This window comes from Mobula hypostoma, chromosome 19, assembly GCF_963921235.1.
Source record: "Mobula hypostoma chromosome 19, sMobHyp1.1, whole genome shotgun sequence".
In the NCBI taxonomy this organism is placed as follows: Eukaryota; Metazoa; Chordata; class Chondrichthyes; order Myliobatiformes; family Myliobatidae; genus Mobula; species Mobula hypostoma.
In genome coordinates, this window is record NC_086115.1 from 12040985 (window position 1) to 12064573 (window position 23589).

The 23589-nt window shown below is 45.7% G+C and overlaps 1 protein-coding gene across 3 annotated transcripts in view; it reads right to left on the reverse strand.

The window, feature by feature from the left end:
- The window catches only part of abcc2 (ATP-binding cassette, sub-family C (CFTR/MRP), member 2), a 120786-nt gene that overhangs the window by 46787 nt on the left and 50410 nt on the right, over positions 1 to 23589 (reverse strand). For 2 of the 3 annotated variants that reach the window (XM_063071334.1, XM_063071332.1), the window contains 7 exons: positions 20193 to 20339; positions 16877 to 16961; positions 14142 to 14208; positions 10229 to 10355; positions 9041 to 9217; positions 2816 to 2983; positions 1403 to 1586 (listed from right to left, as the gene is read on the reverse strand). In XM_063071334.1, coding sequence (XP_062927404.1) covers positions 1403 to 1586; positions 2816 to 2983; positions 9041 to 9217; positions 10229 to 10355; positions 14142 to 14208; positions 16877 to 16961; positions 20193 to 20339 — 955 coding nt within the window. The remainder of the gene's footprint in view (positions 1 to 1402; positions 1587 to 2815; positions 2984 to 9040; positions 9218 to 10228; positions 10356 to 14141; positions 14209 to 16876; positions 16962 to 20192; positions 20340 to 23589) is intronic. The other variant, XM_063071333.1, reaches the window with a different exon arrangement.

The window sequence follows — 23589 nt, forward strand, 5'->3', positions numbered from 1 at the left end:
CTCGACGCTCAACCCAGCACGGATGGAAAGCGTGCAAGGGAGCCGGCTGGATTTGAACCGGGAGCCTTCGCTCCAAAGTCCGGAGCTGATGCCAAGAGGGACTTAGGAGTCCTCGTGCAAGACTCCCAGAGGGTTAACTCACAAGTTAAGATTGTGTGTGGTAAAGAAGGCAAATGCAATGTTGGCATTTATTTCAAGGGGAATAGAATATAAAAGCAAGGAGATAATGCTGAGCCTTTATAAGACACTAGTCAGGCTGCACTTAGAGTATTGTCAAAAGTTTTGGGCCCCATGATGTGGTGTAATTGGACAGGGTCCAGAGGAGGATTCCAGGAATGAGGGGTTAACATATGAGGGACATTTGGCAGCTTTGGGCCTGTTGTCACTGGAACTTAGAAGAATATGGGGGGCGGGGGGGTCTCACTGAAACCTACCGAATGTTGAAAGGACTAGACAGGGTGGACATGGAGAGTGTGTATCCTACGGTGGGGGTATCCAGAACTCGAGGGTACAACCTCAAATTTGAGAGGCGACCCTTTAGAACAGAGGTAAGGAGAAATTTTTTAGGCAGAGAGTAGTAAATCTATGGAATGCCCTGCCACAGACTGTGGAGGAGGCCAAATCTGTGGGTATATTTAAGTTGGAAGTTAATAGTTTCCTGATTGGTCAGGGCATCAGAGGATATGGCGAGAAGGCAGGTGTATGGGGTTGAGTGGGATCCGGGATCGGCCATGATGGAATGGCAGAGCAGACTCGATGGGCTGAATGGCCTAGTTCTGCTCCTATGTCTTATGGCCTAATATCATTTCCAGGCGTACATTCAGTGTGCGCTCTGAGTAGAGGGGCGCCGCGGCAGCGTAGAGGTTACCGCGATGCTGGTACAGCTCAGAGTTCAGTTCTGCCGCCCTCTGCAAGGTGTCCCTGTACATCCTCCTTGTGGAATTCCCAGGTTTTTTCCTGGCTGTTCCGGTTTCCTCCCACAGTCCAAAGATATATTTGTCATTGTAAATTGTTCCGTCATCGGGTTGGGGTTGAGTCTGAGTTGTCAGGGCATGAGCATCCCGGCTCAAAGGGCCAGGAGGGCCTAGTCTGTGTTGAATAAATAAATAAACAGAATTTAAAGTAAAGTGGCAGGCTGTTTGAATCACTGCCTCTTGACGGCAGAGAGCCAGGTTCAATCTCGATTTTGGACACTGTCTATGTGGAGTTTGCATGTTCTCCCTGTGACTACATGGATTTCCCGGGTTTTTTCCTGGACGATCTTGTTGCCTCCCACTTCCCAAAGATGTACCGGTTGGTTAATTACCTGTTATATGTGATTCTCCCCTAGTATATAGGCAGGTGGATTCCAAACAGTGTACCCTTCCCTTTCTTTAGACATACAACACTGAACAGTCTCTACCTGTTGGCTCTTCCTCTTCTCTCTGATTCTGTTCCCCGTATGTGTTCAGGAAGTCCGCAAACGCCCCCCTGTTTTCCTTTAATGTCTTGTACGATCCTACTTCAGACACTGAGCCATCCAGCAGCACAACAATGTTGTCCGTCTGAGGCAGGAAAGTGATATTGTGTGTGACAAGGATTCGGGTCTGTTCAAAAAAAAACAGAAGTTTAGTCAGAAAATCAGAACAGGGTTTCAATAGGGAATGCCTTTGATCTAATCACACTCAAAACCAATGTGCGTGGAAGTCAGTAAATCAACTGACCTGAATGGGATTAAAATTAGCTTTGCTACATGGACTGGTTACAACACCACATCAAAACATACAGTGACCTTTGTTGTTTGTGTTAGTGACCGACGCAGGCCGGAGATATGTGGGGGTGAGGGAAGGGGCAGCCCCCAGCAATGCCATCACAGCGTGCCTGCAACTTATTAACCCTTACTAACCAGTATGTCTTTAGAATGTGAGAGGAAACTGGAACAGCCCTCTACACCCATGCAGTTATGGGGAGTGCTGTCCCTGTCCTGGGAGTGTGTGATGGGACAGTGTAGAGGGAGCTTCACTCTGTATCTAACCCGTGCTGTCCCTGTCCTGGGAGTGTGTGATGGGACAGTGTAGAGGGAGCTTCACTCTGTATCTAACCCGTGCTGTCCCTGTCCTGGGAGTGTGTGATGGGACAGTGTAGAGGGAGCTTCACTCTGTATCTAACCCGTGCTGTCCCTGCCCTGGGAGTGTGTGATGGGACAGTGTAGATGGAGATTCACTCTGTATCTAACCCGTGCTGTCCCTGTCCTGGGAGTGTGTGATGGGACAGTGTAGAGGGAGCTTCACTCTGTATCTAACCCTTGCTGTCCCTGTCCTAGGACTGTGTGAAAGGACAGACTTCAGTTATTGCTGCTAATAGTGAAATTAGCCTCTCTCTCAATAAATCGCTTCCAGGAAGACCAGAACCTTGTCATTGCTTGGAGGTTTGCATGTCTCAATAACCCAGAGAGCAAAGTTGGAAGGAATCAGGGCTTTATGCTTTGGCTCTCGGCAGGGTCATCCATGCCAAACAGGACAAAGGTAAAGGGTCGAGTCTGGATGAAGAGTGATCCGCCAATCCGCCTGGTTTGGATGGGGTTTCAACTCACAGCTAATAACCCTGACTGCCAACTTTCTGGAAACAGCAATGAAGAATAATCTTTCTACATCTGAGTGTGACTGTATTTCTGAGTCTTCACCTGGGACTTGCATGACTGACGGTAGTGAAAACCGCGAGGCAGCCCTAAACACCGCCAGGGTCGGAGAACTTCCATTGCTGCCCTAAATGTCATTTGCTAACGGGCAGTAAGCTGATAAATAGCTAACTCCTGCCCCTTCCACCGCTGACTCACCTTGTCCTTTAGAAGACCATTTGGGCCAATCACCTGCTCAAAGATATGCTTCCCCACATGAGCGTCGACAGCGGAGAGGGGGTCATCCAGGATACAGATGTCAGCATCACTGTACACTGCCCTGGCCAGGCTAACCCGTTGCTTCTGACCTCCGCTCAGGTTGATGCCCTGGGGAAGAAACATCTCAGTCAAGGCTGTAACCAACCCTTTCATGCTCAGAAACAAACGCACAGACCTACAGTGGAGGAGGCATTTGCTCATCCCTGGTACTAGCTCTTTGAAGGAACAATCAAGGTCTGCAGTTACCCCTAGCATTTATCCATAACCTGGGTAGACAGGCTTTTGGGTAATGCAGGCTGACACAGGGTGAGGTAGGGAGTGTTGAAAGAGAGGTTAGTGGGCAAAAGATGGAAACAGATGTTGCATTGTGCAATTGTTATGTGAAATTGTTCCATGTGACCCTTAGTGGTTACAGTGCATTGCGTGATGCTGGAAGCTTCACTGGGAATGCATTATTTGAATTAGTGCTATCTGATTGGTTAACTCTTGTCTACAAATTTCAGAATCAGAATCAGTTTTAATACCAGCATATGTCATGAAATTTACTAACTTTGTGACAATAGAACAATGAAATACACAGTAATATATAAAAAAATTAAATAGTAAATCAATGACAGTAAGTAAATATATGAATACAGTATTAAATCATTGAATTAAAAATACTGTGAAACAGAAATAATAAAAAAGTAGGGTAGTGCTCATGGGTTCAATGTCTGTTTAGGAATCAGATGGCAGAGGGGAAGAAGCTGTTCCTGAATCGTTTTGTGTGTGACTTCAGGCTTCTGTACCTGATGGTAACAATGAGAAGAGAGCATGTTCTGGGTGATGAGAGTTCTTAATAATGGTCACCGCCACTCTGAGACACCGCTCCTCGAACATGTCTTGGATGCTATGGAGGCGAGTACCCATGATGGAGCTGACTAATTTTACATCTTTCTGTAGCTTCTTTTGATCCTGTGCAGTAGCCCCTCCACCCCCACCATACCAGAAAGTGATGCAGAATTTGAAAGGAATGTTTTCTACCTATGGTATAAAAAGGACGGAGATGTTGTACTGCCATAATTCTCCATTCTTTGTTCTCTTGCTAATCCCCTTTTCCAATTCTCTTTGTACTATTAGCACTTAATAAAACAATTGTGAAGCCACAAGTTTTATGCCTCTTTCTTGACTTCAGAAACAACCCTGGATGAAACACGTCAGAATGCAACACAGACAAGGGGAAGAAGGTGGGCAGGTGGATGTGGGTGGTGGGGCGGGGGGTGGAATGGTAGAGGTAGAGACTGGGAGGCGATAGGTGAAACCAGGTACGATTCTGGTCCAACCACGGCGTCACTGCCAAGAAAGCTTACTAACATCTCTACATCCTCAGCAGGCTAAAGGAATTTGACAAGTCCTGGTGGACACTCAAAAATTTTTAACGATGCACCATAGAGAGCTTCCTATCTGAAAGTTATGGCAACTGCTCTGCCTGTGACTGCAAGAAATTGCAGTGCTATGGGCAAAGCTCAGCTCATCACGGGAGCCGGCCTCCCTGCTATCACCTCTGTTGATAGTTTTTGTTGCCTCAGTAAAGCAGCCAGCATAAACAAAGACCCCACCCACCCCAGGCATTGTCTGTTTTGAAAACATGGACTGGAACATATTCAGGGAGGTGGCTACCTATGACCATCACATAACATTGATGAATATGTGGGATCTGTGACTAGCTACATGGAGAAATGCATTGGGGACGTCACCATTATTAAACACATCTCCGAGAGAGTAAATCAGAAGCTGAGAGATCAGGATGCTGCCTTTAGATCAGAGAATGAGACAGCTCTTCGGACAGCAAGAGCTTTGCTTTCCTGTGCCATCAAAACGGGATTATTCACAGAAAATTCACAGCCATTTCTGTGACACCAGAGTCACAAGGTGCAGTTGTCAAGTTTTTCAGACCATAATGGACTGCAAGTCTAACCTATGCGTCATTGACAGTGAGGCCTCTCTTCCTGATGGGCTGAAGATACAAAAAGTTTTTAAAAGATATCGTTGAGGTAAAAGGGAGATGAGAGTGGATGTCAGACTGCTGAAATAGTGGGCTGGACAGGCAATAATGGGAGACAAAGAAATGGTGGAGGAACTTAAGAAGTATTTTGCATCAGTCTTCACTGAGGAACATAGAATGCCAGAAATGGGCAAGTGTTAGGGAGAAGAAGTGAGTGCTGTTGCTATTACTAAGGAGAAGGTGCTTGGGAAGCTGAAAAGTCAGAAGTTAGATAAGTCACCTGGTCCAGATGGACTACACCCCAGGGTTCTGAAGGAAGTGCTGAAGAGATTGTGGAGGCAATAGTAATGATCGAATTTCAAATGTCACCCCACTCCTCAAGAAGGGAGTGAGGCAGAAGAAAGGAACTTATATGCCACTTAGCCTGAATTCAGTAGATGGAAAAAATGTTGGAGTCTATTATTAAGGATATTTTTGGGGTACTTTGAGGCACATGATAAAACAAACCAAAGTTTTCTGAAGGGGAAATCTGGCCTAACAAATCTGTTGGAATTCTTTGAGTAAATTACAGGCAGGATAGACAAAGGAGAGTGAGTGGAAGTTGTTCATTTAAATTTCCAGAAGGACTTCTGACAAGCTGCCACATATGAGGTTGCTTAACAAACTAGGAGCCCATAGTATTACAGAAAAGGTACCAGACTAAATAGAAGATTGGCTGACTGGCAGGAGACAAAGAGTGGGAATAAAGGGGGCCTTTTCTGGTTGGCTGCTGGTGACTAGTGGTGTGCTGTAGGGGTCAGAGTTAGCACCACTTCTTTATACAATCATCTGGATGAAGGAACTGATGGATTTGTGGACAAGTTAGCAAATGATACAAAGACAAGTGGAAGGGGAAGTTGTGTTGAAGAAGTAGGGTGTCTGCAGAAGGGCTTAGATTTGGGAAGGAGGCAAAAAAAGATGGAATATAATGTAGGGAAGTGTATGGTCATGCACTTTGGTGCAAGGAATAAAGGTGTGGACAATTTTGCAAATGGGGAGAAAATTCAAAAATCATAGGGGCAAAGGGACTTGGGAGTTGTTGTGCAGGATTCCCTAAAGGTTAAATTGCAGGTTGAGCTGGTGGTAAGAAAGGCAAATTCATTTTGAGAGGTCTGGAATATAAGCAAAGGGATGTAACGCTGAGGCTTTACAAGGCATTGCTCAGACCGCACTTGGAGAATTGTGAGCAGTTTTGCAATTTATACTTGAGAAAAGATATGCTGGCATTGGAGAGAGAGTGCAGAGACGATTCACGAGAATGATCCCAAGAGTGAAAGAGTTAGCATATGAGGAACATTTGACGGCTCTGGGCCTGCAATTGCTGGAGTTTAGAAGAATGAGCGGGGGAATCTTATTGAAACCTATCAAAAATGAAAGGTCTTGATAGAGTGGATGTGGAGGAGATGTTTCCTAACATGAGGCAGTCTAGGACCAGAGGGCAGTCTCAGAATTGAGACACGTTCATTTAGAACAGAGATAAGGAAAATTTTCTTCAGCCAGATGGTGGTGAATCTGTGGAATTCTTTGCCACGGATGGCTGTGCAGGCCAAATCATTGGGAATATTTAAGGTGGAGGTTAATAGGTTCTTGATTAATCAGGGCATTAAAGGTTACGGGGAGAAGGCAAGAGAAAGATGTTGAGAGGGACAATAGATCAACCACGATGAAATGGTGGAGCAGACTCAATGGGCCGGATGGCTTAATCCTTCTCCTATGTCTTATGCTTTCATGGTGATGGGACTTACGGGCTGGACAGCTACTCTGAAATGATAATACCAAGGAATCATCCCCCCGATGAGGACAGTCGAAGGTTACTGGGAGAAGGCAGGAGAATTAGGTTGAGAGGGATAATAAATCAGCCACAGTGGAATGGCACAGCAGGCCGTAAGACCTAATTCTGTTCCCAGGTCTTATGGTCTGAAATAGGTCCATTGACCACGCCATGGCCCCAGTATTCCAGTCCATCCTGTCCCACCTGACAAATGGATGCTGTTTATCAACTTCAGGTCGTCGTTTAATAAAATTGTACCTCAGAAACTGGTAGATAAACTGTCCTTGTTGGGTCTCAACATCTCTCTCTGTGACTAGGTCTGGACCTTGATTGAAGACCACAGTCAGTCCCTGTCAGCAGCCCCATCTCCAGCTCTGTTACACTGAGCAGCAGCGCCACCTATAGGACTGTGTGCTCACCCACTGCTTTTCACGCTGCTGACGCACTGCTGTGTGTGCTGCTAGTCCCAGCTCATACAGAATCATTAACTTTGCTGATGACACAACAGTGGTTGGCCTCATCAACGACAACAACAAGACAGTGCACAGGGAGGAGCTCCAGCAGCTCGCAGACTGGCGCGAGCACAACTTAACTCTCAAAGTAGCCAAGGCCAAAGAGACGATTGTGGACTTCAGGCTGACCACTCCACACTGCACGTAAACGGCACCTCTGTGGAGAGAGTTAGGAGCACCAAGCTTCCGAGAGTGCACATAACAGATGGTCTCACCTTGTCCATTAAAATCTCCTCTTTAGTCAAGAAAGTGTCTCCACTTCCTGAGCCCACACCACCCTAACCATTTTACACGAGTCCTATTGACATCTGCACCATCATCTAGTATGAGAATGGCAAAGCTTCTGGCCTGATAATCCTGCAAAGGATTGCCAGGGAGGCTGACAGGATCATCGGAGGCTCTCTTGCGTCCATCAGAGATACTTATCAGGAGTGCTGTGTACGCAGGGGCCTTGGCATTGTCGATGATCCCTCCAATCCATCAAATAACTTCTATGACTCACTACCTTCAGGCAGGAGGTACCATAGCATTAGGACAAGATTTGTTAGGATGGGAGGCAGTTATATCCCCAAGGCCATAAAACTACTGAAGTGATGTTAAACCATTTTAGTTTCTTGCTTGAGTCATAAATGCACCTTAATAAGTGTCAATATTCTGAAATATGTTTTATTATTTGTTAATCTATTTGCGGTAATAGTACTTTAGTGGTTGTATGTGAGTTACATGTACTGTCTTGTGCAGCTTGGTTCCGAGAATTGTTGTTTCGTTTAGCCGTATACGTGTATAGGGCTGAATGACAGTAAACTTCAACTCGAACTTCTCCCTTCTCCCATCAGGCAGAAGGCATACATGACCGAAAGCATACACCATCAAGTCAAGGATACCTTCTATCTCACTGTTATCAGACTCTTTACGATAGGATAAACTCTCGACCTCACAATATACCTCATTACGATCTTGCACTTTATTGTTTACCAGCACAGCAGGTTTTTTTTGGTAGGTTTTACACTTTATTCTGTGTTGTTACTGTTTTACTTTATTCTAGCTCAAGGCATTGTGTAATGATTTGACCAGTATGAACATCATGCAAAACAAGCTTTTCACTGTATTCCGGTGCACGTGACATTAATACTCTAATGTCAATACCAATAGCTGGAACTAGATAAGGGAATGAAGACGGGCAGTTGGTTCATGGTGAGGAAGGGAACAGAGGAGATCAGCCTTACTCCCTGGGAAAACCACCCAGTATTCCAGAAGCACAAGAGATCCTGCAGATGCTGAAAATATTGAGCAACGCACACAAGATTCTGGAGAAACTCAGCAGGTCGGGCAGTATCTATGGAGGGGAATAAACAGTTGGCATTTCAGGCTGAGACCCTTCACTAGGACTGGAAAGGGAGGGAGGCAGAAGCCAGGAGAAGAAGGTGGAGGAAGTGAAAGGAGGACAAGATGGTGGGTGATGGGTGAAGCAAAGTGAGGGAGAAGGGTGGGGCAGGGGTATGAGATGAGAAGCTAGGAGGGGATAGGTGGAAGAGGTAACATGCTGAAGAAGAAGGAATCTGATAGGAGAGGACTGTAGATCATGAGAGGAAGGGAAGGAGGAGGGGCACCAGAGCGAGTAGGTGAGGAAAAGGGAAAGAGTGAGTGGGTAACCAGAAGGAGGAATGGAAAAAGAGAAAAGGTGAGGAGGGGAAGAAATTACTGGAAGTTAGAGAAATCAATCTTCAGGTTGGAGATTGCCCAGGCAGAATTTGCATTCCAACCTATTGTCATAACTATCAGTAAAAGGGTGTTGCGACGCACACCTCCCTAAAGGTTCCCCAACATGCAACACGACCCATCTCTTCTTTCTACAGTACCTTCTCTCCAATCTCCGTTTGATCTCCCGCAGGCAACAGCTCCAGATCCTGTAAGAGAGCGCACGCCTCCAGGATTTTCTGGTACCGTGCTTCGTTCAGCTCCAAGCCAAACAGGATGTTCTTCTGCAGGGTGTTGTTCTGGATCCAAGCTTGCTGAGGGACATAGGCACACGTACCCTAAGGTGCACAGGAGAATGGGGAATGTGACGGGTTGGTGAGGACTGTGGAGTTATTTAACTCAACAAGCTGTTGCAGATGGTTAATAGCATCACGGTGGCACAAAAGGAGGCTGTTTCAGATTATTTATCACAGGCATGTGGAAATGTACAGTGAAATGCATTGTTTGTGTTTACAACCAACACACCCAAGAACGTGCTGGGGGCAGCTCGTAGGTTGTTGCCACACAATTCTGGCGCCAATACAGTGTTCAGCTGAACAACACCGAACACAAGCAATCAAAACAAGCCTCTCACACACACCGCACACAAAGACAGCCCTCCAGACCCAGGACAGGTCTCCTGCCTCCGGTCTCCAGGTTTGAGTCATCAGTCCTCAATTTCCAGACTTCTGATCAACCTGCAGGCTTCAGTCTTAGGTATCGACCCCTAGACAAGCCAATAATGGGACCTCCAAAGTCCAGGCTCATCGACTGATCGCCTTCACGCCTCCTGCTCGCACAGATATCAGATCCTGGGACCCACTGATTCCAACCCTCGACTGACACAGTGACACAATCCGCAGACTCACAACTCCAGGGGCCCCAGTTCAATTCCGACCTCCGGCGCTCCCTGTGTGGGGTTTGCCTGTTCTCCCTGTGACCTTGTGGGTTTCTCCAGGGAGCTCCAGTTCCCTCCCACTTCCCAAAGACCTGCGGATTGGTGAGCAGGGTAGTTGGTAACTGTAACCCGCCACCTGAGGATTAGAGTCTGGGGAGGTTTACGGGAATGTGGGGAGAATCGAATGGGTTTGGGCAGCATTAGTGTAAATCTGGGTGGCTGATGGCCAGCACGGACAACGGGCTGAAGAGCCTATGTCCATGCTATGTCTTTCTGTGGCTCTGTGACAGCCTGGAGAGATGGGCTGAGGAATTTCTCTCCAAGAAATAGCTCCCCCACAAACAGCGAAGGGAAATGTATTAAACTAGAGAACGTTGGGAGGTGGTAGCCTGTGACTAAAATGTTTCAGTACCTTGGTGTTGATGAATCCTCTCACATTCTCCATCTCGCCCAGGATTGCCGACATCAGAGAGGACTTCCCACATCCCACTGGGCCCACGACTGCCAGCAGACTGCCCACCTTGATGTCCAACGTTACACTGCAGGACGAAGGAGAACATGCAGGCTCAGATTCAGGTTTATTTATTACAAGGATATCGAAACACAGTTTGCCGTTTGCGTTAACAACCACGTGATGGGGGCAGATGTCACCACGCGTTCCGGCGCCAACACGGCACGCCCACGGTGTTCATCAGAACAGCACAGAGCACAACAGGCAGCAAGACAACTCCAGAGAAACAAGCCCTCTTCCTCTCTCCCTCCCAAATACCAACTCACATTCACAGTTCACTAAACCCAGTACAGGCCGTTTTCAACCTTCAGCCGACTTGTGGATTCGCAGACACTGGGCCCTGAGTTCCCCAGAGGACTCACAGAGAGTCACGGATAGGCAAAGTTTTAAGGCTGTGGTTCAAATGTGGGCAAATGGACAACCTAGCACACAATACCTTGCAAAAGTCTTAAGTACACATATAAAAGGTACGTAAGATTTTTGCATAGTACTGTAGTAATTTTATGTATTGCACTATATTGCTGCCACAAAAAAAAAGATTTCATGACATATGCAAGTGACAATAAAGCTGGTTCTGATATGGGTCTCTATTGTAGACTGAGAGTGGGAAGGGGGCAGGGAGAGGGGAATCATAGTTGAGAAAAGGGGAAGGGAGAGGGGAGGGAGCGGGAAGCAGCAGAAAGATATCCTATAGTGATCAATAAACCAATTGTTTGGAATCCAGTGATCTTGCCTGGTGCCTCTGGGCTGGGTTTGACTGTACCTGCACCACACCCCCCTGCCCCTGGCCACCCTTCTCTACCACTTGTCCCACACACATCCCATGGCGTTCCATCCTTGCAAAATCTTTTGCTCCCGCCAGATTTACAAATTCGCTCTCCGTTCTACATTGACAGATAGAGTACTGTGCAAAAGTCATAGGCACTCAAGCTATATGTATACACTGTATGTGCCAAGTAATTTTGCACCATACTATAGACAAGCAAGCTCAAGGACAGCTTCTATCCCGGGGTCTCTGAGGTCTCCATCCCCACTATTTGTGTAGACGAGGGGCCCGAGCCAACGTTGAAGATCCCTACCACCCATCCCACAATCTCTTTGACCCATGACCAGCAGGGAGGAGGTACAGGAGCATCAGGACTAGGACAGTCAGACTGGGTAACAGCTTCTCCCCTCTGGCTGTGAGACTAATGAATACCTTGCCACCACCGAGGTCTCATCACCAGGACAATGAGCTGTTTACTGTTTACCTTTACTGCTTTACGACATGCACTCTGAATGATAGTTTATGAACTTATTTATGGCAATATTTCGTTTTATGTGCTACATGTGTTCCATGCTTTGTGAGTGCACTGTGGTCTCGAGGAACGCTGTTTCATTCTGCTGGATATAATAAACGTGAACTTATCCCAATATCATCGGACGCAAAGACGAGGAAATCTGCAGGTGCTGGAATTTCAAGCAACACACATAAAAATTGCTGGTGAACGCAGCAGGCCAGGCAGCATCTCTAGGAAGAGGTACAGTCGACGTTTCAGGCCGAGACCCTTCGTCAGGACTAACTGAAGGAAGAGTGAGTAAGAGATTTGAAAGTTGGAGGGGGAGGGGGAGATCTGAAATGATAGGAGAAGACAGGAGGGGGAGGGATGGAGCCAAGAGCTGGACAGGTGATTGGCAAAAGGGATACAAGAGGATCATGGGACAGGAGGTCCGGGAAGAAAGACAAGGGGGGGGGCGACCCAGAGGATGGGCAAGGGGTATATTCAGAGGGACAGAGGGAGAAAAAGGAGAGTGAGAGAAAGAATGTGTGTATAAAAATAAGTAACAGATGGGGTACGAGGGGGAGGTGGGGCATTAGCGGAAGTTAGAGAAGTCAATGTTCATGCCATCAGGTTGGAGGCTACCCAGACGGAATATAAGGTGTTGTTCCTCCAACCTGAGTGTGGCTTCATCTTGACAGTAGAGGAGGCCGTGAATAGACATGTCAGAATGGGAATGGGACGTGGAACCAAAATGCGTGACCACTGGGAGATCCTGGATTGGGCCTCGTGTATGATAGGGTGGATTCTTGGCCTCACAATTTGCCTGGTTATGATCCTGCACTCTATCAATTACCTGCACCGCACTTTCCCTGTAGCTGCTACACTTTATTCTGTGTTGCTTTACCCTGCTCTAGCTCAATGCACTGTGTAATAATTTGATCTGTGTGAAAACTATCTCAGTACATATGACAACAATAAACCAGTACCCAACACCCAGTCCATTAACCAAGCCTCCATATGTGACTTCCCACCCAATCCTCTGCTACAGGTATTTCACTTTTATTCTTTATTTATTTTGAGGTACAGGCCATTCTGGCCCAACAAACCCACACTGCCCTATAACACCCACGTGACCCAGACATCTTTGGAATGTGGGAGGAAACCAGAGCACCCGGAGGAAACCTAAGTGGTCAGGGGAGAATGTATGAACTCGTTACAGACAATGGTGGGAAATGAACCTGGGTTGCTGACATTGTTATAGCATTACACTAACCATTACACTAACCATTACACTACTATGCCCCACATAGTAACCAACTTTCATGCAGAACTTCAGAAATTCCTTCAAAGATCCAGATGAATTCTTCCTTTGCTTTTCTGCCCACGTATACCCTGGCACTAAGTAGCAGAGTGTGCAGTTCTGGCCGCCACTAAACAGGAAGGATGTAGCAACACAAGAGGATCAGCAGGAGCTGAAGATCTTGAGCAGCACAGACAAAATGCTGGAAGTACTCAGCAGGTCAGGCAGCATCCATGGAGGGGAATAACAGACAACGTTTCAGGCTGAGAGCTTTCATCAAGACTGGAAAGGAAGGGGGGCAGAAGCAAGAAACTTTTCCACTGCTGATGAAGGGTCTCAGTTTCTTCCTCTCCATAGATACTGCCTGACCCGCCGAGTTCCTCCAGCATTTTGCGGGTATTGCTCTGGAAAATGTTGAAGCGGCGCTTAGATGCTAAGCTTAAGAGGCATTTAAACATGCACTTAAATAGGCAAGACATAGAAGGGGATGGTTCCAAATACAGTAGATGTGATTAGAGTGGATCAGAGAAGGTCGGTGTGGACATATTGGGTAGAGGAATTTGCTTCTGTGCTGTACAAGTCTATGACTCTATTAGAACTTAGAGCAGTACAGCACAGTACAGACCCTTCAGCCCACGATATTGTGCTGACCTTTAATCTACTCTAAGATCAATCGAACTCCTCCCTCCACATCGCTCTCCTTTTACCTATCACCTATATGCCTGTCTAAGAGTTCCTTTAATGTTCCTAACACCTCTGCCTCTACAATTACCCCTAGAAGAGCATTCTATGCACTCACCACTCTCTGTGTAAAGAACTGACCTCTGACGTCCCCCCTATAGTTTCCTGCAATCATTTAAAATTATGCCCTCCCCCCCCCCAGTGCCTCGTATTAACCATTTCCACCCTGGGAAAAAGTCTCTGGCTGTCCTCTTGATCTACACCTTTTATCATCTTGTACATTTCTATCAAGTCACCTCTTATCTCCCGCTCCAAAGAGAAAAGTCCTAACTCGCTCAACTTATCCTCATAAAATACGCTCTCTAATCCAGGCAGCATCCTGGTAAATCTCCTCTGCAGCCTCTCCAATTAGATTAGGTGAATATTTTAATAAGGTCTTTCCAAATTGGGTTATGATGATGATCAGATATTTAAAAGCTGATATCCAGGAAATCGTCCTGCAGTTCTATATTTTCCCTCTTCCTCCTTCAAAGGGACGCAGAATGACAGGTCCCGTATTCCCACAACTCACTCTTTAATGGTCGGAGTTCCACTTTTGTCCCACGAGAAGGTCGCATCTGAGAGGCTGATTGCCAAATCTAGGGAAAAGAACAAATAAAAATTCAAAGTAAACTTATTATCAAAGTACATATACACTAGGTCATCTTGGGATTCAATTTCTTGCAGGTTTTTACAGAAAAACAAAGAAGTACAATAGCATTGATCAAAAACTACACACGGACTGGCTAACAACCAATGTATTAAAGACAAACTGTGCAAATACAAAAAAAAACAAATGATAGATAGTTAGATAGATGAATAACTACCAAGAACATGAAACATAGAAACATAGAAAACCTACAGCACAATACAGGCCCTTTGGCCCACAAAGTTGTGCTTAACATGTCCTTACCTTAGAAATTACCTAGGGTAACATAGCCCTCTATTTTCCTGAGCTCCATGTACCTGTTCAGGAGTCTCTTAAAAGACCCTATCGTATGCACCTCCACTACTGTTGCCAGCAGCCTATTCCACCCACAGTTGTGGAGTCCGTGAAAGTGGGTCCAAAGGTTGTGTTCAGTGATCAGTTCAGATTTGTGGTGACTGAAGTTATCTATGTTGGTTCAGGGGCCTAATAGTTGAGAGGTAATAACTGTTCCTGAACCTGGTGGTGTGAGTCGCAAGGCTCCCGTACCTTCAGCAAGAAGAGATCATAGTGGGGGCCCCTGATAATGGAGCCTGCTTTCTTGTGGCAGCACTCCATATAGATGTGCTCAGTGGCTGGGAGGGCTTTTCCTGTGAAGCAGTGGGCTAAACCCACCACTTCCTGTAGGACTTCCTGTTTTTGGCATTAGTGTTTTCAGAATGGAAATCTATCCCTTTCACAGTAACCAGTGTCTGCAAATTTATTATCCATCAGTTTATGAGATGTCAAGGTACACACAAAGGCCCTGTATAATTGTAGTCACACATCCTGCTGGGAATATTTACAAGGAGCAGAACATACTTTTGAGGATGTTGCCTGGACTCAGGGAACTGAGTTATGGTAAGAGGTTGAAATGGCCAGCACATTATTCCTTGGAGCATAGGGGACGGAGGGCTGATCTTACAGAAGTGTATAAAATCATTAGAATCAGAATCAGATTTAATATCACTGACATATGTCATGACATTTGTTGTTTTGCAGAAGCAGTACGTAGCAATACATAAAAATCTCTGTAAATTATATTAAGATAAATAATATTAAAATTTTAAAATTAAATGACTAGTGCAAAACAAGAACAAAAATAGTGAGGTGGTGTTAATGTGTGGGTTCATTGTCCATTCAGAAATCTGATTGAGGAGAAGAAGCTGCTCTTAAAATTTTGAGGGCGAGTCTTCAGGCTCCTGTAGCCCCTCCTGAGGGTGGTATTGAAAAGAGGGCATGTTCTGGGTGATGGGGGTCCTTAATGATGGATGCTGCCTTTCTGAAACAGCGCCTTTTGAAGATGAGGCCCATGGCTAAGGTGAATGCACTCTCTTATCCGGGGTTGTGGAATCTAAAACCAGAGGGCATAGGTTTAAAGTGAGAAGGGAGAGAATTAATAGGAACCTGAGGGACAACTTTTTCCACACAGCGGGAATGAGCTGCCAGAGGAAGTAGTTGAGGATGATACAAGAGCAACATTAAGAAACTTGGTCAGGTACATGGATAGGAACAATTTTAAAGAATATGGGCCAAAGGTAGGGAAATGGGACTAGCTAAAATGGGAATCTTGGTCAGCATGGGTCGGTTGGACCAAGGGGTCATTCATGGCTTTGCGACTCCATCCTTGATCTTGTATTCAGATCCTCTTCATTGTCCTGATTGTCTGTCATTCTCCTCCCATTAGTTGCTTTGTTCCATCTCTGAAATTGTGAGAAGATGGCACCTAACACTGGGGATCCTCACCATCCAGCACATACCTTCTTCTCCTCACTACCATCAAGGAGGAGGTACAGGAGCCTGAAGACACATGCTCAATGATTCAGGAACAGTTTCTTCCCCTCCGCCATCAGATTTCTGAACAATCCATGAAAACTACTTTGTTCTCTTTTGCATTATTTATATTTATTATTGTAAACTATGATAATTTCCATTCATTTCATTTCATTGTGGGCAAAAGACAACAAATTTCATGACGTGTATCAGTAATAATTAACCTGATTCGCATTCTGTGCATCCAAGTGGGGCTCGTTGTAATGTATCAATTAAACCACCAGTAGGCCTCATATAGCTGGGAAGTCGACTGGACCAGCTACCAGGACGTGAGACTTCAGCAGGCGGTGGTCATTCATCAGGAGCTCTGTACCCCAGAGTCAACAATCCTTCTGCTTTGGCATCGTGCTTGCCCTGCGTTACCGAAACGTCAACTGTACTCTTTTCCATCGATGCCGCCTGGCTGCTGAGCTCCTCCAGTGTTTTGTGTGACTGCTCCGATTTCCAGCCTCTGCAGACTTTCTCATTTGTGAGATGAAAACGTAGTATGACTGTGACTGTGTTGGTATAGGTGTGAAGCTGTGTTGGTTGCCAATGCAAATGACGCATCTGACTGTATGTTTCGATTTAACGTGACAAGTGGATCTGATTCTGAATCTAAATCTGATTGTTAACGAGTTTATTTCCTCCTGTTCGCAGGACCAGGTTGCTCAGACAGCTTTAGTAAGGCTGTCTGCTATTCCTTGCAGCGATGGATAACCCACCCGGGTTTTCCTCGAGCAGTCACGGATAAATAGATGCTGACCTACCGAGCCTGGGATTGTGCTGGATTGCTGATGTGTCCAAGTCTTTGCCTCCCAGGAACTTCTCGAGCCTTTTGCAGGAAACAACGGCCTATGGGCAGAAAAAAAATGATCATCATACAATAGGTGTTGGATTAAGGAAGTGCCAATGTTTCCTTCAAAGCGTTACAGAACTCCTCATGCAGTCGTTCTTAGTTCGTCTCCTGGGGAATAGCTGTGGTTCAAAAGGCAACCCCTCGGAGAGATATGAGATCCCAGTCAGGGCACTGGGTGCTGTAAACGTAATACAGCAGGGAAACAGGCCATTCGGCCCAACTTATCTATGCTAACCAAGATGCCCTAAACTGATCCCATTTGCCCACATTTGTTCCATATCTCTCCCCTGCAATGCTAATTATATGATGCTGAAGCTGCTGAAAGTAAGTTTTTCATATGGCAATAAGTTTGCCTTTGAGAGTCTACATACAGTACAGTGTAAAAGTCTTAGGCACATACAGTGCCTATAAAATGTATTCACTCCCCTTGGAATTTTTCATGTTTTATTGTTTCACAACATTGAATCACCATGGATTTAATTTGGCTTTTTTGACACTGATCAACAGAAAAAGACTCTTTCGTGTCAAGATGAAAGCAGATCTCTACAAAATGATCTAAATTAATTACAAATATAAAACACAAAATAATTGATTGGATAAGTATTCACTCCCTTCAAGTCAGTATTTAGTAGATGTACCTTTGGCAGCAATTACAGCCTTGAGTCTGTGTGGATAGGTCTCTATTAGCTTTACACATCTGGACACTGCAATTTTCCCCCATTGCTCTTTACTAAACTGCTCAAGCTCTGTCAGATTGCAAGGGGATCATGAGTGAACAGCCCTTTTCAATTCCAGCCACAAATTCTCAATTGGATTGAGGTCTGGACTCTGACTTGGCCACTCCAGGGCATTAACTTTGTTGTTTTTAAGCCATTCCTGTGTAGCTTTGACTTTATGCTTGAGGTCATTGTCTTGCTAGAAAACAAATCTTCTCCTAAGTCACAGTTCTCTTGCAGACTGCATCAGGTTTTCCTCCAGGATTTCCCTGTATTTTGCTGTATTCATTTTACCCTCTACCTTCACAAGCCTTTTGGGGTCTGCTGCAGTGAAGCATCCCCACAGCAAGATGCAGCCACCACCGTGCTTCATGGTAGGGATGGTGTGTTTTTGATGATGTGTTTGGCTTACGCCAAATGTAGTGTTTAGTCTGATGGCCAAAACTCTCAATTTTGGTTTCATCAGACCACAGAACCTCCTTCCAGCTGACTTCAGAGTCACCCACATGCCTTCTGCCAAACTCTAGCAGAGATTTCATGTGAGTTTTTTTCCAACAGTGACTCTTTCCTTACCACTCTCCCGTAAAGCTGCGACTGATGAAGCACCTGGGCAACAGTTGTTGTATGCACAGTCTCTCCCATCTCAGCCACTGAAGCTTGTAACTCCTCCAGAGTTGTCATAAGTCTCTTGGTGGCCTCCCTCACTAGTCCCCTTCTTGCACGGCCACTCAGTTTTTGAGGACAGCCTTCTCTAGGCAGAGTTAGAGCTGTGCCATATTCTTTCCATTTCTTGATGATCGACTTAACTGTACTCCAAGGGATGTTCAGTGACTTGGACATTTTCTTGTATCCATCTCCTGACTTGTGCTTTTCAATAACCTTTTCGTGGAGTTGCTTGGAGTGTTCTTTTGTCTTCATGGTGTAGTTTTGCCAGGATACTGACTCACCAGCAGTTTGACTTTCCAGCTACAGGTGTATTTTTGCTACAATCAATTAAAACACCTTGACTGCACACAGTGATCTCCTTTTAACTAATTATGTGACTTCTAGAACCAATTAGCTGCACCAGTGATGATTTGGTGTGTCAAATTAAAGCGGGTGAATGCTTATGCAATCAATTATTTTATGTTTTATATTTGCAGGGATCACTTTGTAAGGATCTGTTTTCACGTTGGCACAGAAGAGTCTTTTTCTCTTGATCAGTGTCAAGAGAAGCCAGATTAAATCCCCTGTGATTCAGTGTTGGAAAACAATGAAACATGAAAACTTCCAAGGGGCTGAATATTTTTCATAGGCACTGTATGGCTAAGACCTTTGCACAGTCCTGTATTTGTCAAGATGGCGCAGAGAGCAAAGGATGTTGGGAATGGTGAGGGCAGAGCACCATGAGAGGGGTGTGGGACAGATAACAGAGAAGGAGTGCCGGGGTGGGGAAGAGACATGGGTGACCAGGCAAGGTCGTTTGATTCCAAACAAATGGTTTATTGATCATTACAGAACGTCTTTCTGGTGCTTCCTGCTCCATCCCGTTTTCCCAACATTGGTTCCTCTCGCTCTGCCCCCTTCCCACTTTCAGTCCACAATAGAGACCCATATCAGATTTAAGTTTATCATCACCCATATATGCCATGAATTTTTTTTTGGGCAGCTGTACTGTGCAATACATAAAATTACTACAGTACTGTAGAAAACAGTATCTTAGGCACCTTACATATTTATAAGTGCCTAAGACTTTTGTACAGTCCTTTACCAGTCCAAGTATCTTTTAAATGTTATTGCACCCACTTCAACCACTTCTTTTGGCAGCTCTTTCCATATACAATACGAAGCTCTGTCCCTCAGGTTCCTTTTAAATATTTGTCCTCGACTTGTATCCCTGTCCTCTAGTTTATAATTCCCTTTCCCTGGGGAAATGATTGTGTGCATTCACCTTATCTATACCCCTTACGATTTTAAACGCCTCTCAATCTCCACTGATAAAATCCAGACCTTCTCAACCTCTACCTGTAACTAAGACCCTCGAGTCCCAGCAGTATCCTTGTACAAACATCCCCTCTGCACTCTTTCCAGCTTCACTGCTCCCTCCCTGTAGCAGGGTGGTCGAAACTGCGCACGGAATTCCAAATGCAACCTCACTAACAACTGCATCATAACTCAGTGCCGTGACTGATAAAGGCAAGCATGCCAAAAGCCTTCTTCACCTCCCTATCTACCTACAATGTCACTTTCAGGGAACCATTCTCAGTCTTTCTGTTCTACATTGCTCCTCCAAGCCCTACCATTCACTGAGAAAGCCCTACCTTCATTGGTCATCTGAAAGTGCATCATCTTGCTTTCATCTGAATTAAACTCCAGTTTCCAGGTTCCATTAGGCTTGGTCCGGGTCACTAGAGTCTAACCTGACCTTAGTTGTTGTGCAGTTGTCTTTAGTCTTACCCAACCACCAGTGGAGGCTGTGCTACACCTTGAGCTAACGGGTTTCAGAATGTCGGAGGTTCCCCGAGATCTTACCTGGGTCACCGACGAGATCAGCATTGGTAACATTGTCAGTGGAAATCTCAGTATGTTGTAAAGAGATATGGAGGTGAAGGCCTTTCCAGCATCCAAAACATGGTTCTCATCAACGGCGAGATAGACAGCAAAGCTGACCAGAGAGACCTGTGAAACATGTGCTTCAGTGAATCAACACACAATTCCCAGCCGTTCCAATCGACATCAGACAGTACAACTGCTCTGTGTACATCCATCCTTGGGGCATGTCGCAATCTGGGAGCTAATCACTAGAACCAGATGACCCCACAGACAGATAAGGCCAGGCAGGATTTCAAAGCTGTGCTTAGCCTTCTGAACAGAAATTGTAAATTGTGAACGTCAGAAATTTCTGGTGAGATATCGCTGCTTGTGGTAAAGTTGGCTCTTGTGTACCCTACATCACAACTGGGAGCTCCGGAACACCCTTTGTCATTTCTGCAGGACTTTGGGACATGCTCACAGTCTTGCATTCACCAACTAAAGGTGCATAAGATGATAAGAAGCAGAGACAGAGTAGACAGCCAGTGCATTTTACCCAGTGGAGGCAATGGCCAATACAAGAGAACAATGTTAAAGTGATTGGATGAAAGTACTGGGGAGACGACAGAGGAAAGTCTTCTTTTAATGCAGTGTTGTGGGTGCATAGAATGTATGGCCAGGGAGGTCAGAAACATTAGGGACTTTTAAGAGACTCTTAGGGACATGGATGAAAGAAAAATGGAGGGCTATGTGGGAGGGAAGGACTGGATTGATCTTGGGGTAGGTTAAAGGGTTGGCTCAACATTATGGTCCGAAGGGCCTGTACTGTGTTGTTCTGTTCTATGTTCTTTGTTCTAAAGGCAAATCCCACCTCCTCAAAGACCTCCGGGGAATTATCATTGTTTTTCCGCCAGTAACACTCTCCAGTGGCAGTAAATGGAGACTTTCAGAATTTAAATTTTCTTTCAGAAGGCCAAGTGTGGCTTTCAAACCCTGCCTGACCTTGTCTATTTGTAGGGTCGCAGGTCACTGGCAAGATCATGCAGAGAAGAGTGAGTGGAGGTGGGCCAGCTAAAAGGTGTGAGCAAGACCAGAGACACATGAGATTGCACAGATGCTGGAAACCTTCAGCAACACGCAAAAAATGCTGCAGGAGCTCAGCAGGTCAGCCAGTATCTACAGAGGGGAATTATGGGCTGAGACTCTTCATCAGGCCTGAAATGCCAGTGTTTATTCCTCTCCACAGATGCTGCCTGACCTACTGAGTTGTTCCAGCATTTTGTGTGTGATATTCAAGACCACAGAGCACAGAATTTACGACATAGTGCTGGCCCTTTGGCCCATTATAACCCACTCCAAGAGCAATCTAACCCTTCCCCCCTCCCCGCCTAGTCTGGCAACCTGAGTGTGGCAGGTGCTCCCGATGTGTCCCTCTACATATTGGCGAGACCCGACGCAGACTGGGAGACCGCTTTGCTGAACACCTACGCTCTGTCCACCAGAGAAAGCAGGATCTCCCAGTGGCCACACATTTTAATTCCACATCCCATTCCCATTCTGACATGTCTATCCATGGCCTCCTCTACTGTAAAGATGAAGCCACACTCAGGTTGGAGGAACAACACCTTATATTCCGTCTGGGTAGCCTCCAACCTGATGGCATGAACATCGACTTCTCTAACTTCCGCTAATGCCCCACCTCCCCCTCGTACCCTATCCGTTATTTATTTATATACACACATTCTTTTTCTCTCTCTCCTTTTTCTCCCTCTGTCCCTCTCACTATACCCCTTGCCCATCCTCTGGGTTCCCCCCCCCCCTTGTCTTTCTTCCCGGACCTCCTGTCCCATGATCCTCTCATATCCCTTTTGCCTATCACCTGTCCAGCTCTTGGCTCCATCCCTCCCCCTCCTGTCTTCTATCATTTTGGATCTCCCCCTCTCCCCCCACTTTCAAATTTCTTACTAGCTCTTCCTTCAGTTAGTCCTGACGAAGGGTCTCAGCCCGAAACGTCGACTGTACCTCTTCCTAGAGATGCTGCCTGGAATACTGTAAACATGAGTTGTTGAATCCTTGAAAGTGAGTCCATAGGATGTGGAATCAATTCAGCACTGGGGTGAGTGACGTTACCCATGCCTGATGGTTGGGGGGTAATAACTGTTCCTGAACCTGGTGGTGTGGGACCCAAGGCTCCTGGACCTCCTGCCCAATGATTGTAGTATCACCATGGTAATGTGGGGAAACCAATTCAATCACCATGTTTAAGAATCAGTTACTCAGACATTTAAATTGGCAGGGCACATAAGCATGTGCTCCTAAATGGGATTAGTATAGTTGAGTGAAGTATGGGCTAGGTTCTGTGCCACACAACTCCAGCACTCTTTGACAGGATTTGGGACTGATTTCAGTCAGGGAACATCTGCAACTTGCTTTCCATTAGTGAACTCTTCTGGACTCATAGAGTTTGTTCACAATCATTTCAGTTCTGTGTTTGAGATCTTTTGCACACGTAATTTAACAGTGTTACAAAGGAAGCCTAATGAGTTCCTTAGAATAGTTGGCGCTTCCTGCTAATTTGTATTGTGGGATTACAATTCATACTGTTGGTTGTTGTCTTATAATCAATTGTTCATTTTAAGCTAAGAGGATTTCACTTCCAAAGATTGGTCTTAAGTTGTCAGAACTCTACACTGTTAGGATGGACATGGGGATAATAATAAGTCTGCCAAAGATATTTACAATGTAATGCAAGCTCCAAATTCTTTTAAAATGTCCTTTACTCTTTATGGGTTCCCTGAAATCCATGTGATCCGGCTATAACTAAGCCATTTGAGACTGTGAGAAAGGACAGGCAGATAATCGGGGACAATTGCAGTCAGTGGGATGAGTTGAAGTGTAACATGGGGGCATTGGAAAAGGGGTGACGAATACAGGACTGAAGGTGTTATATTTGAATGCACACAGCATACCAAATAAGGTAAATGATGTTGCAGCACAATTAGAAAATGGCAGATATGACATTGTCGACCTCACTTAAGGCTGATTTATACTTGTGCGTCAACTCGATGCCGTAGGTACGGCGTAGCCGCGAACCCTACGCAGAGCCTACGTGGATCCCTACGCCGTAGCCTTATGCACACCTTTCCCAAGATGCAACTATGAGTTGCGGCAATGCAGACCGCATCAACTGTGATTGGTCCGCTTGGTAGCATCGCATTTCCTCCTTCCCATTGGGCGACTGAAGGGTAGGGAAGGAACTCTGGCTGCAATGCTTTCCATAAAGCTTTACAGACCTCCGAAATTATGGAGGACACATTTCACTTTTACGGAAAAAGACACTCGCTTTAAACTTGTTTACCCCGAGAAGGACTACCATGCCCACGAAGCCTTGCATGGG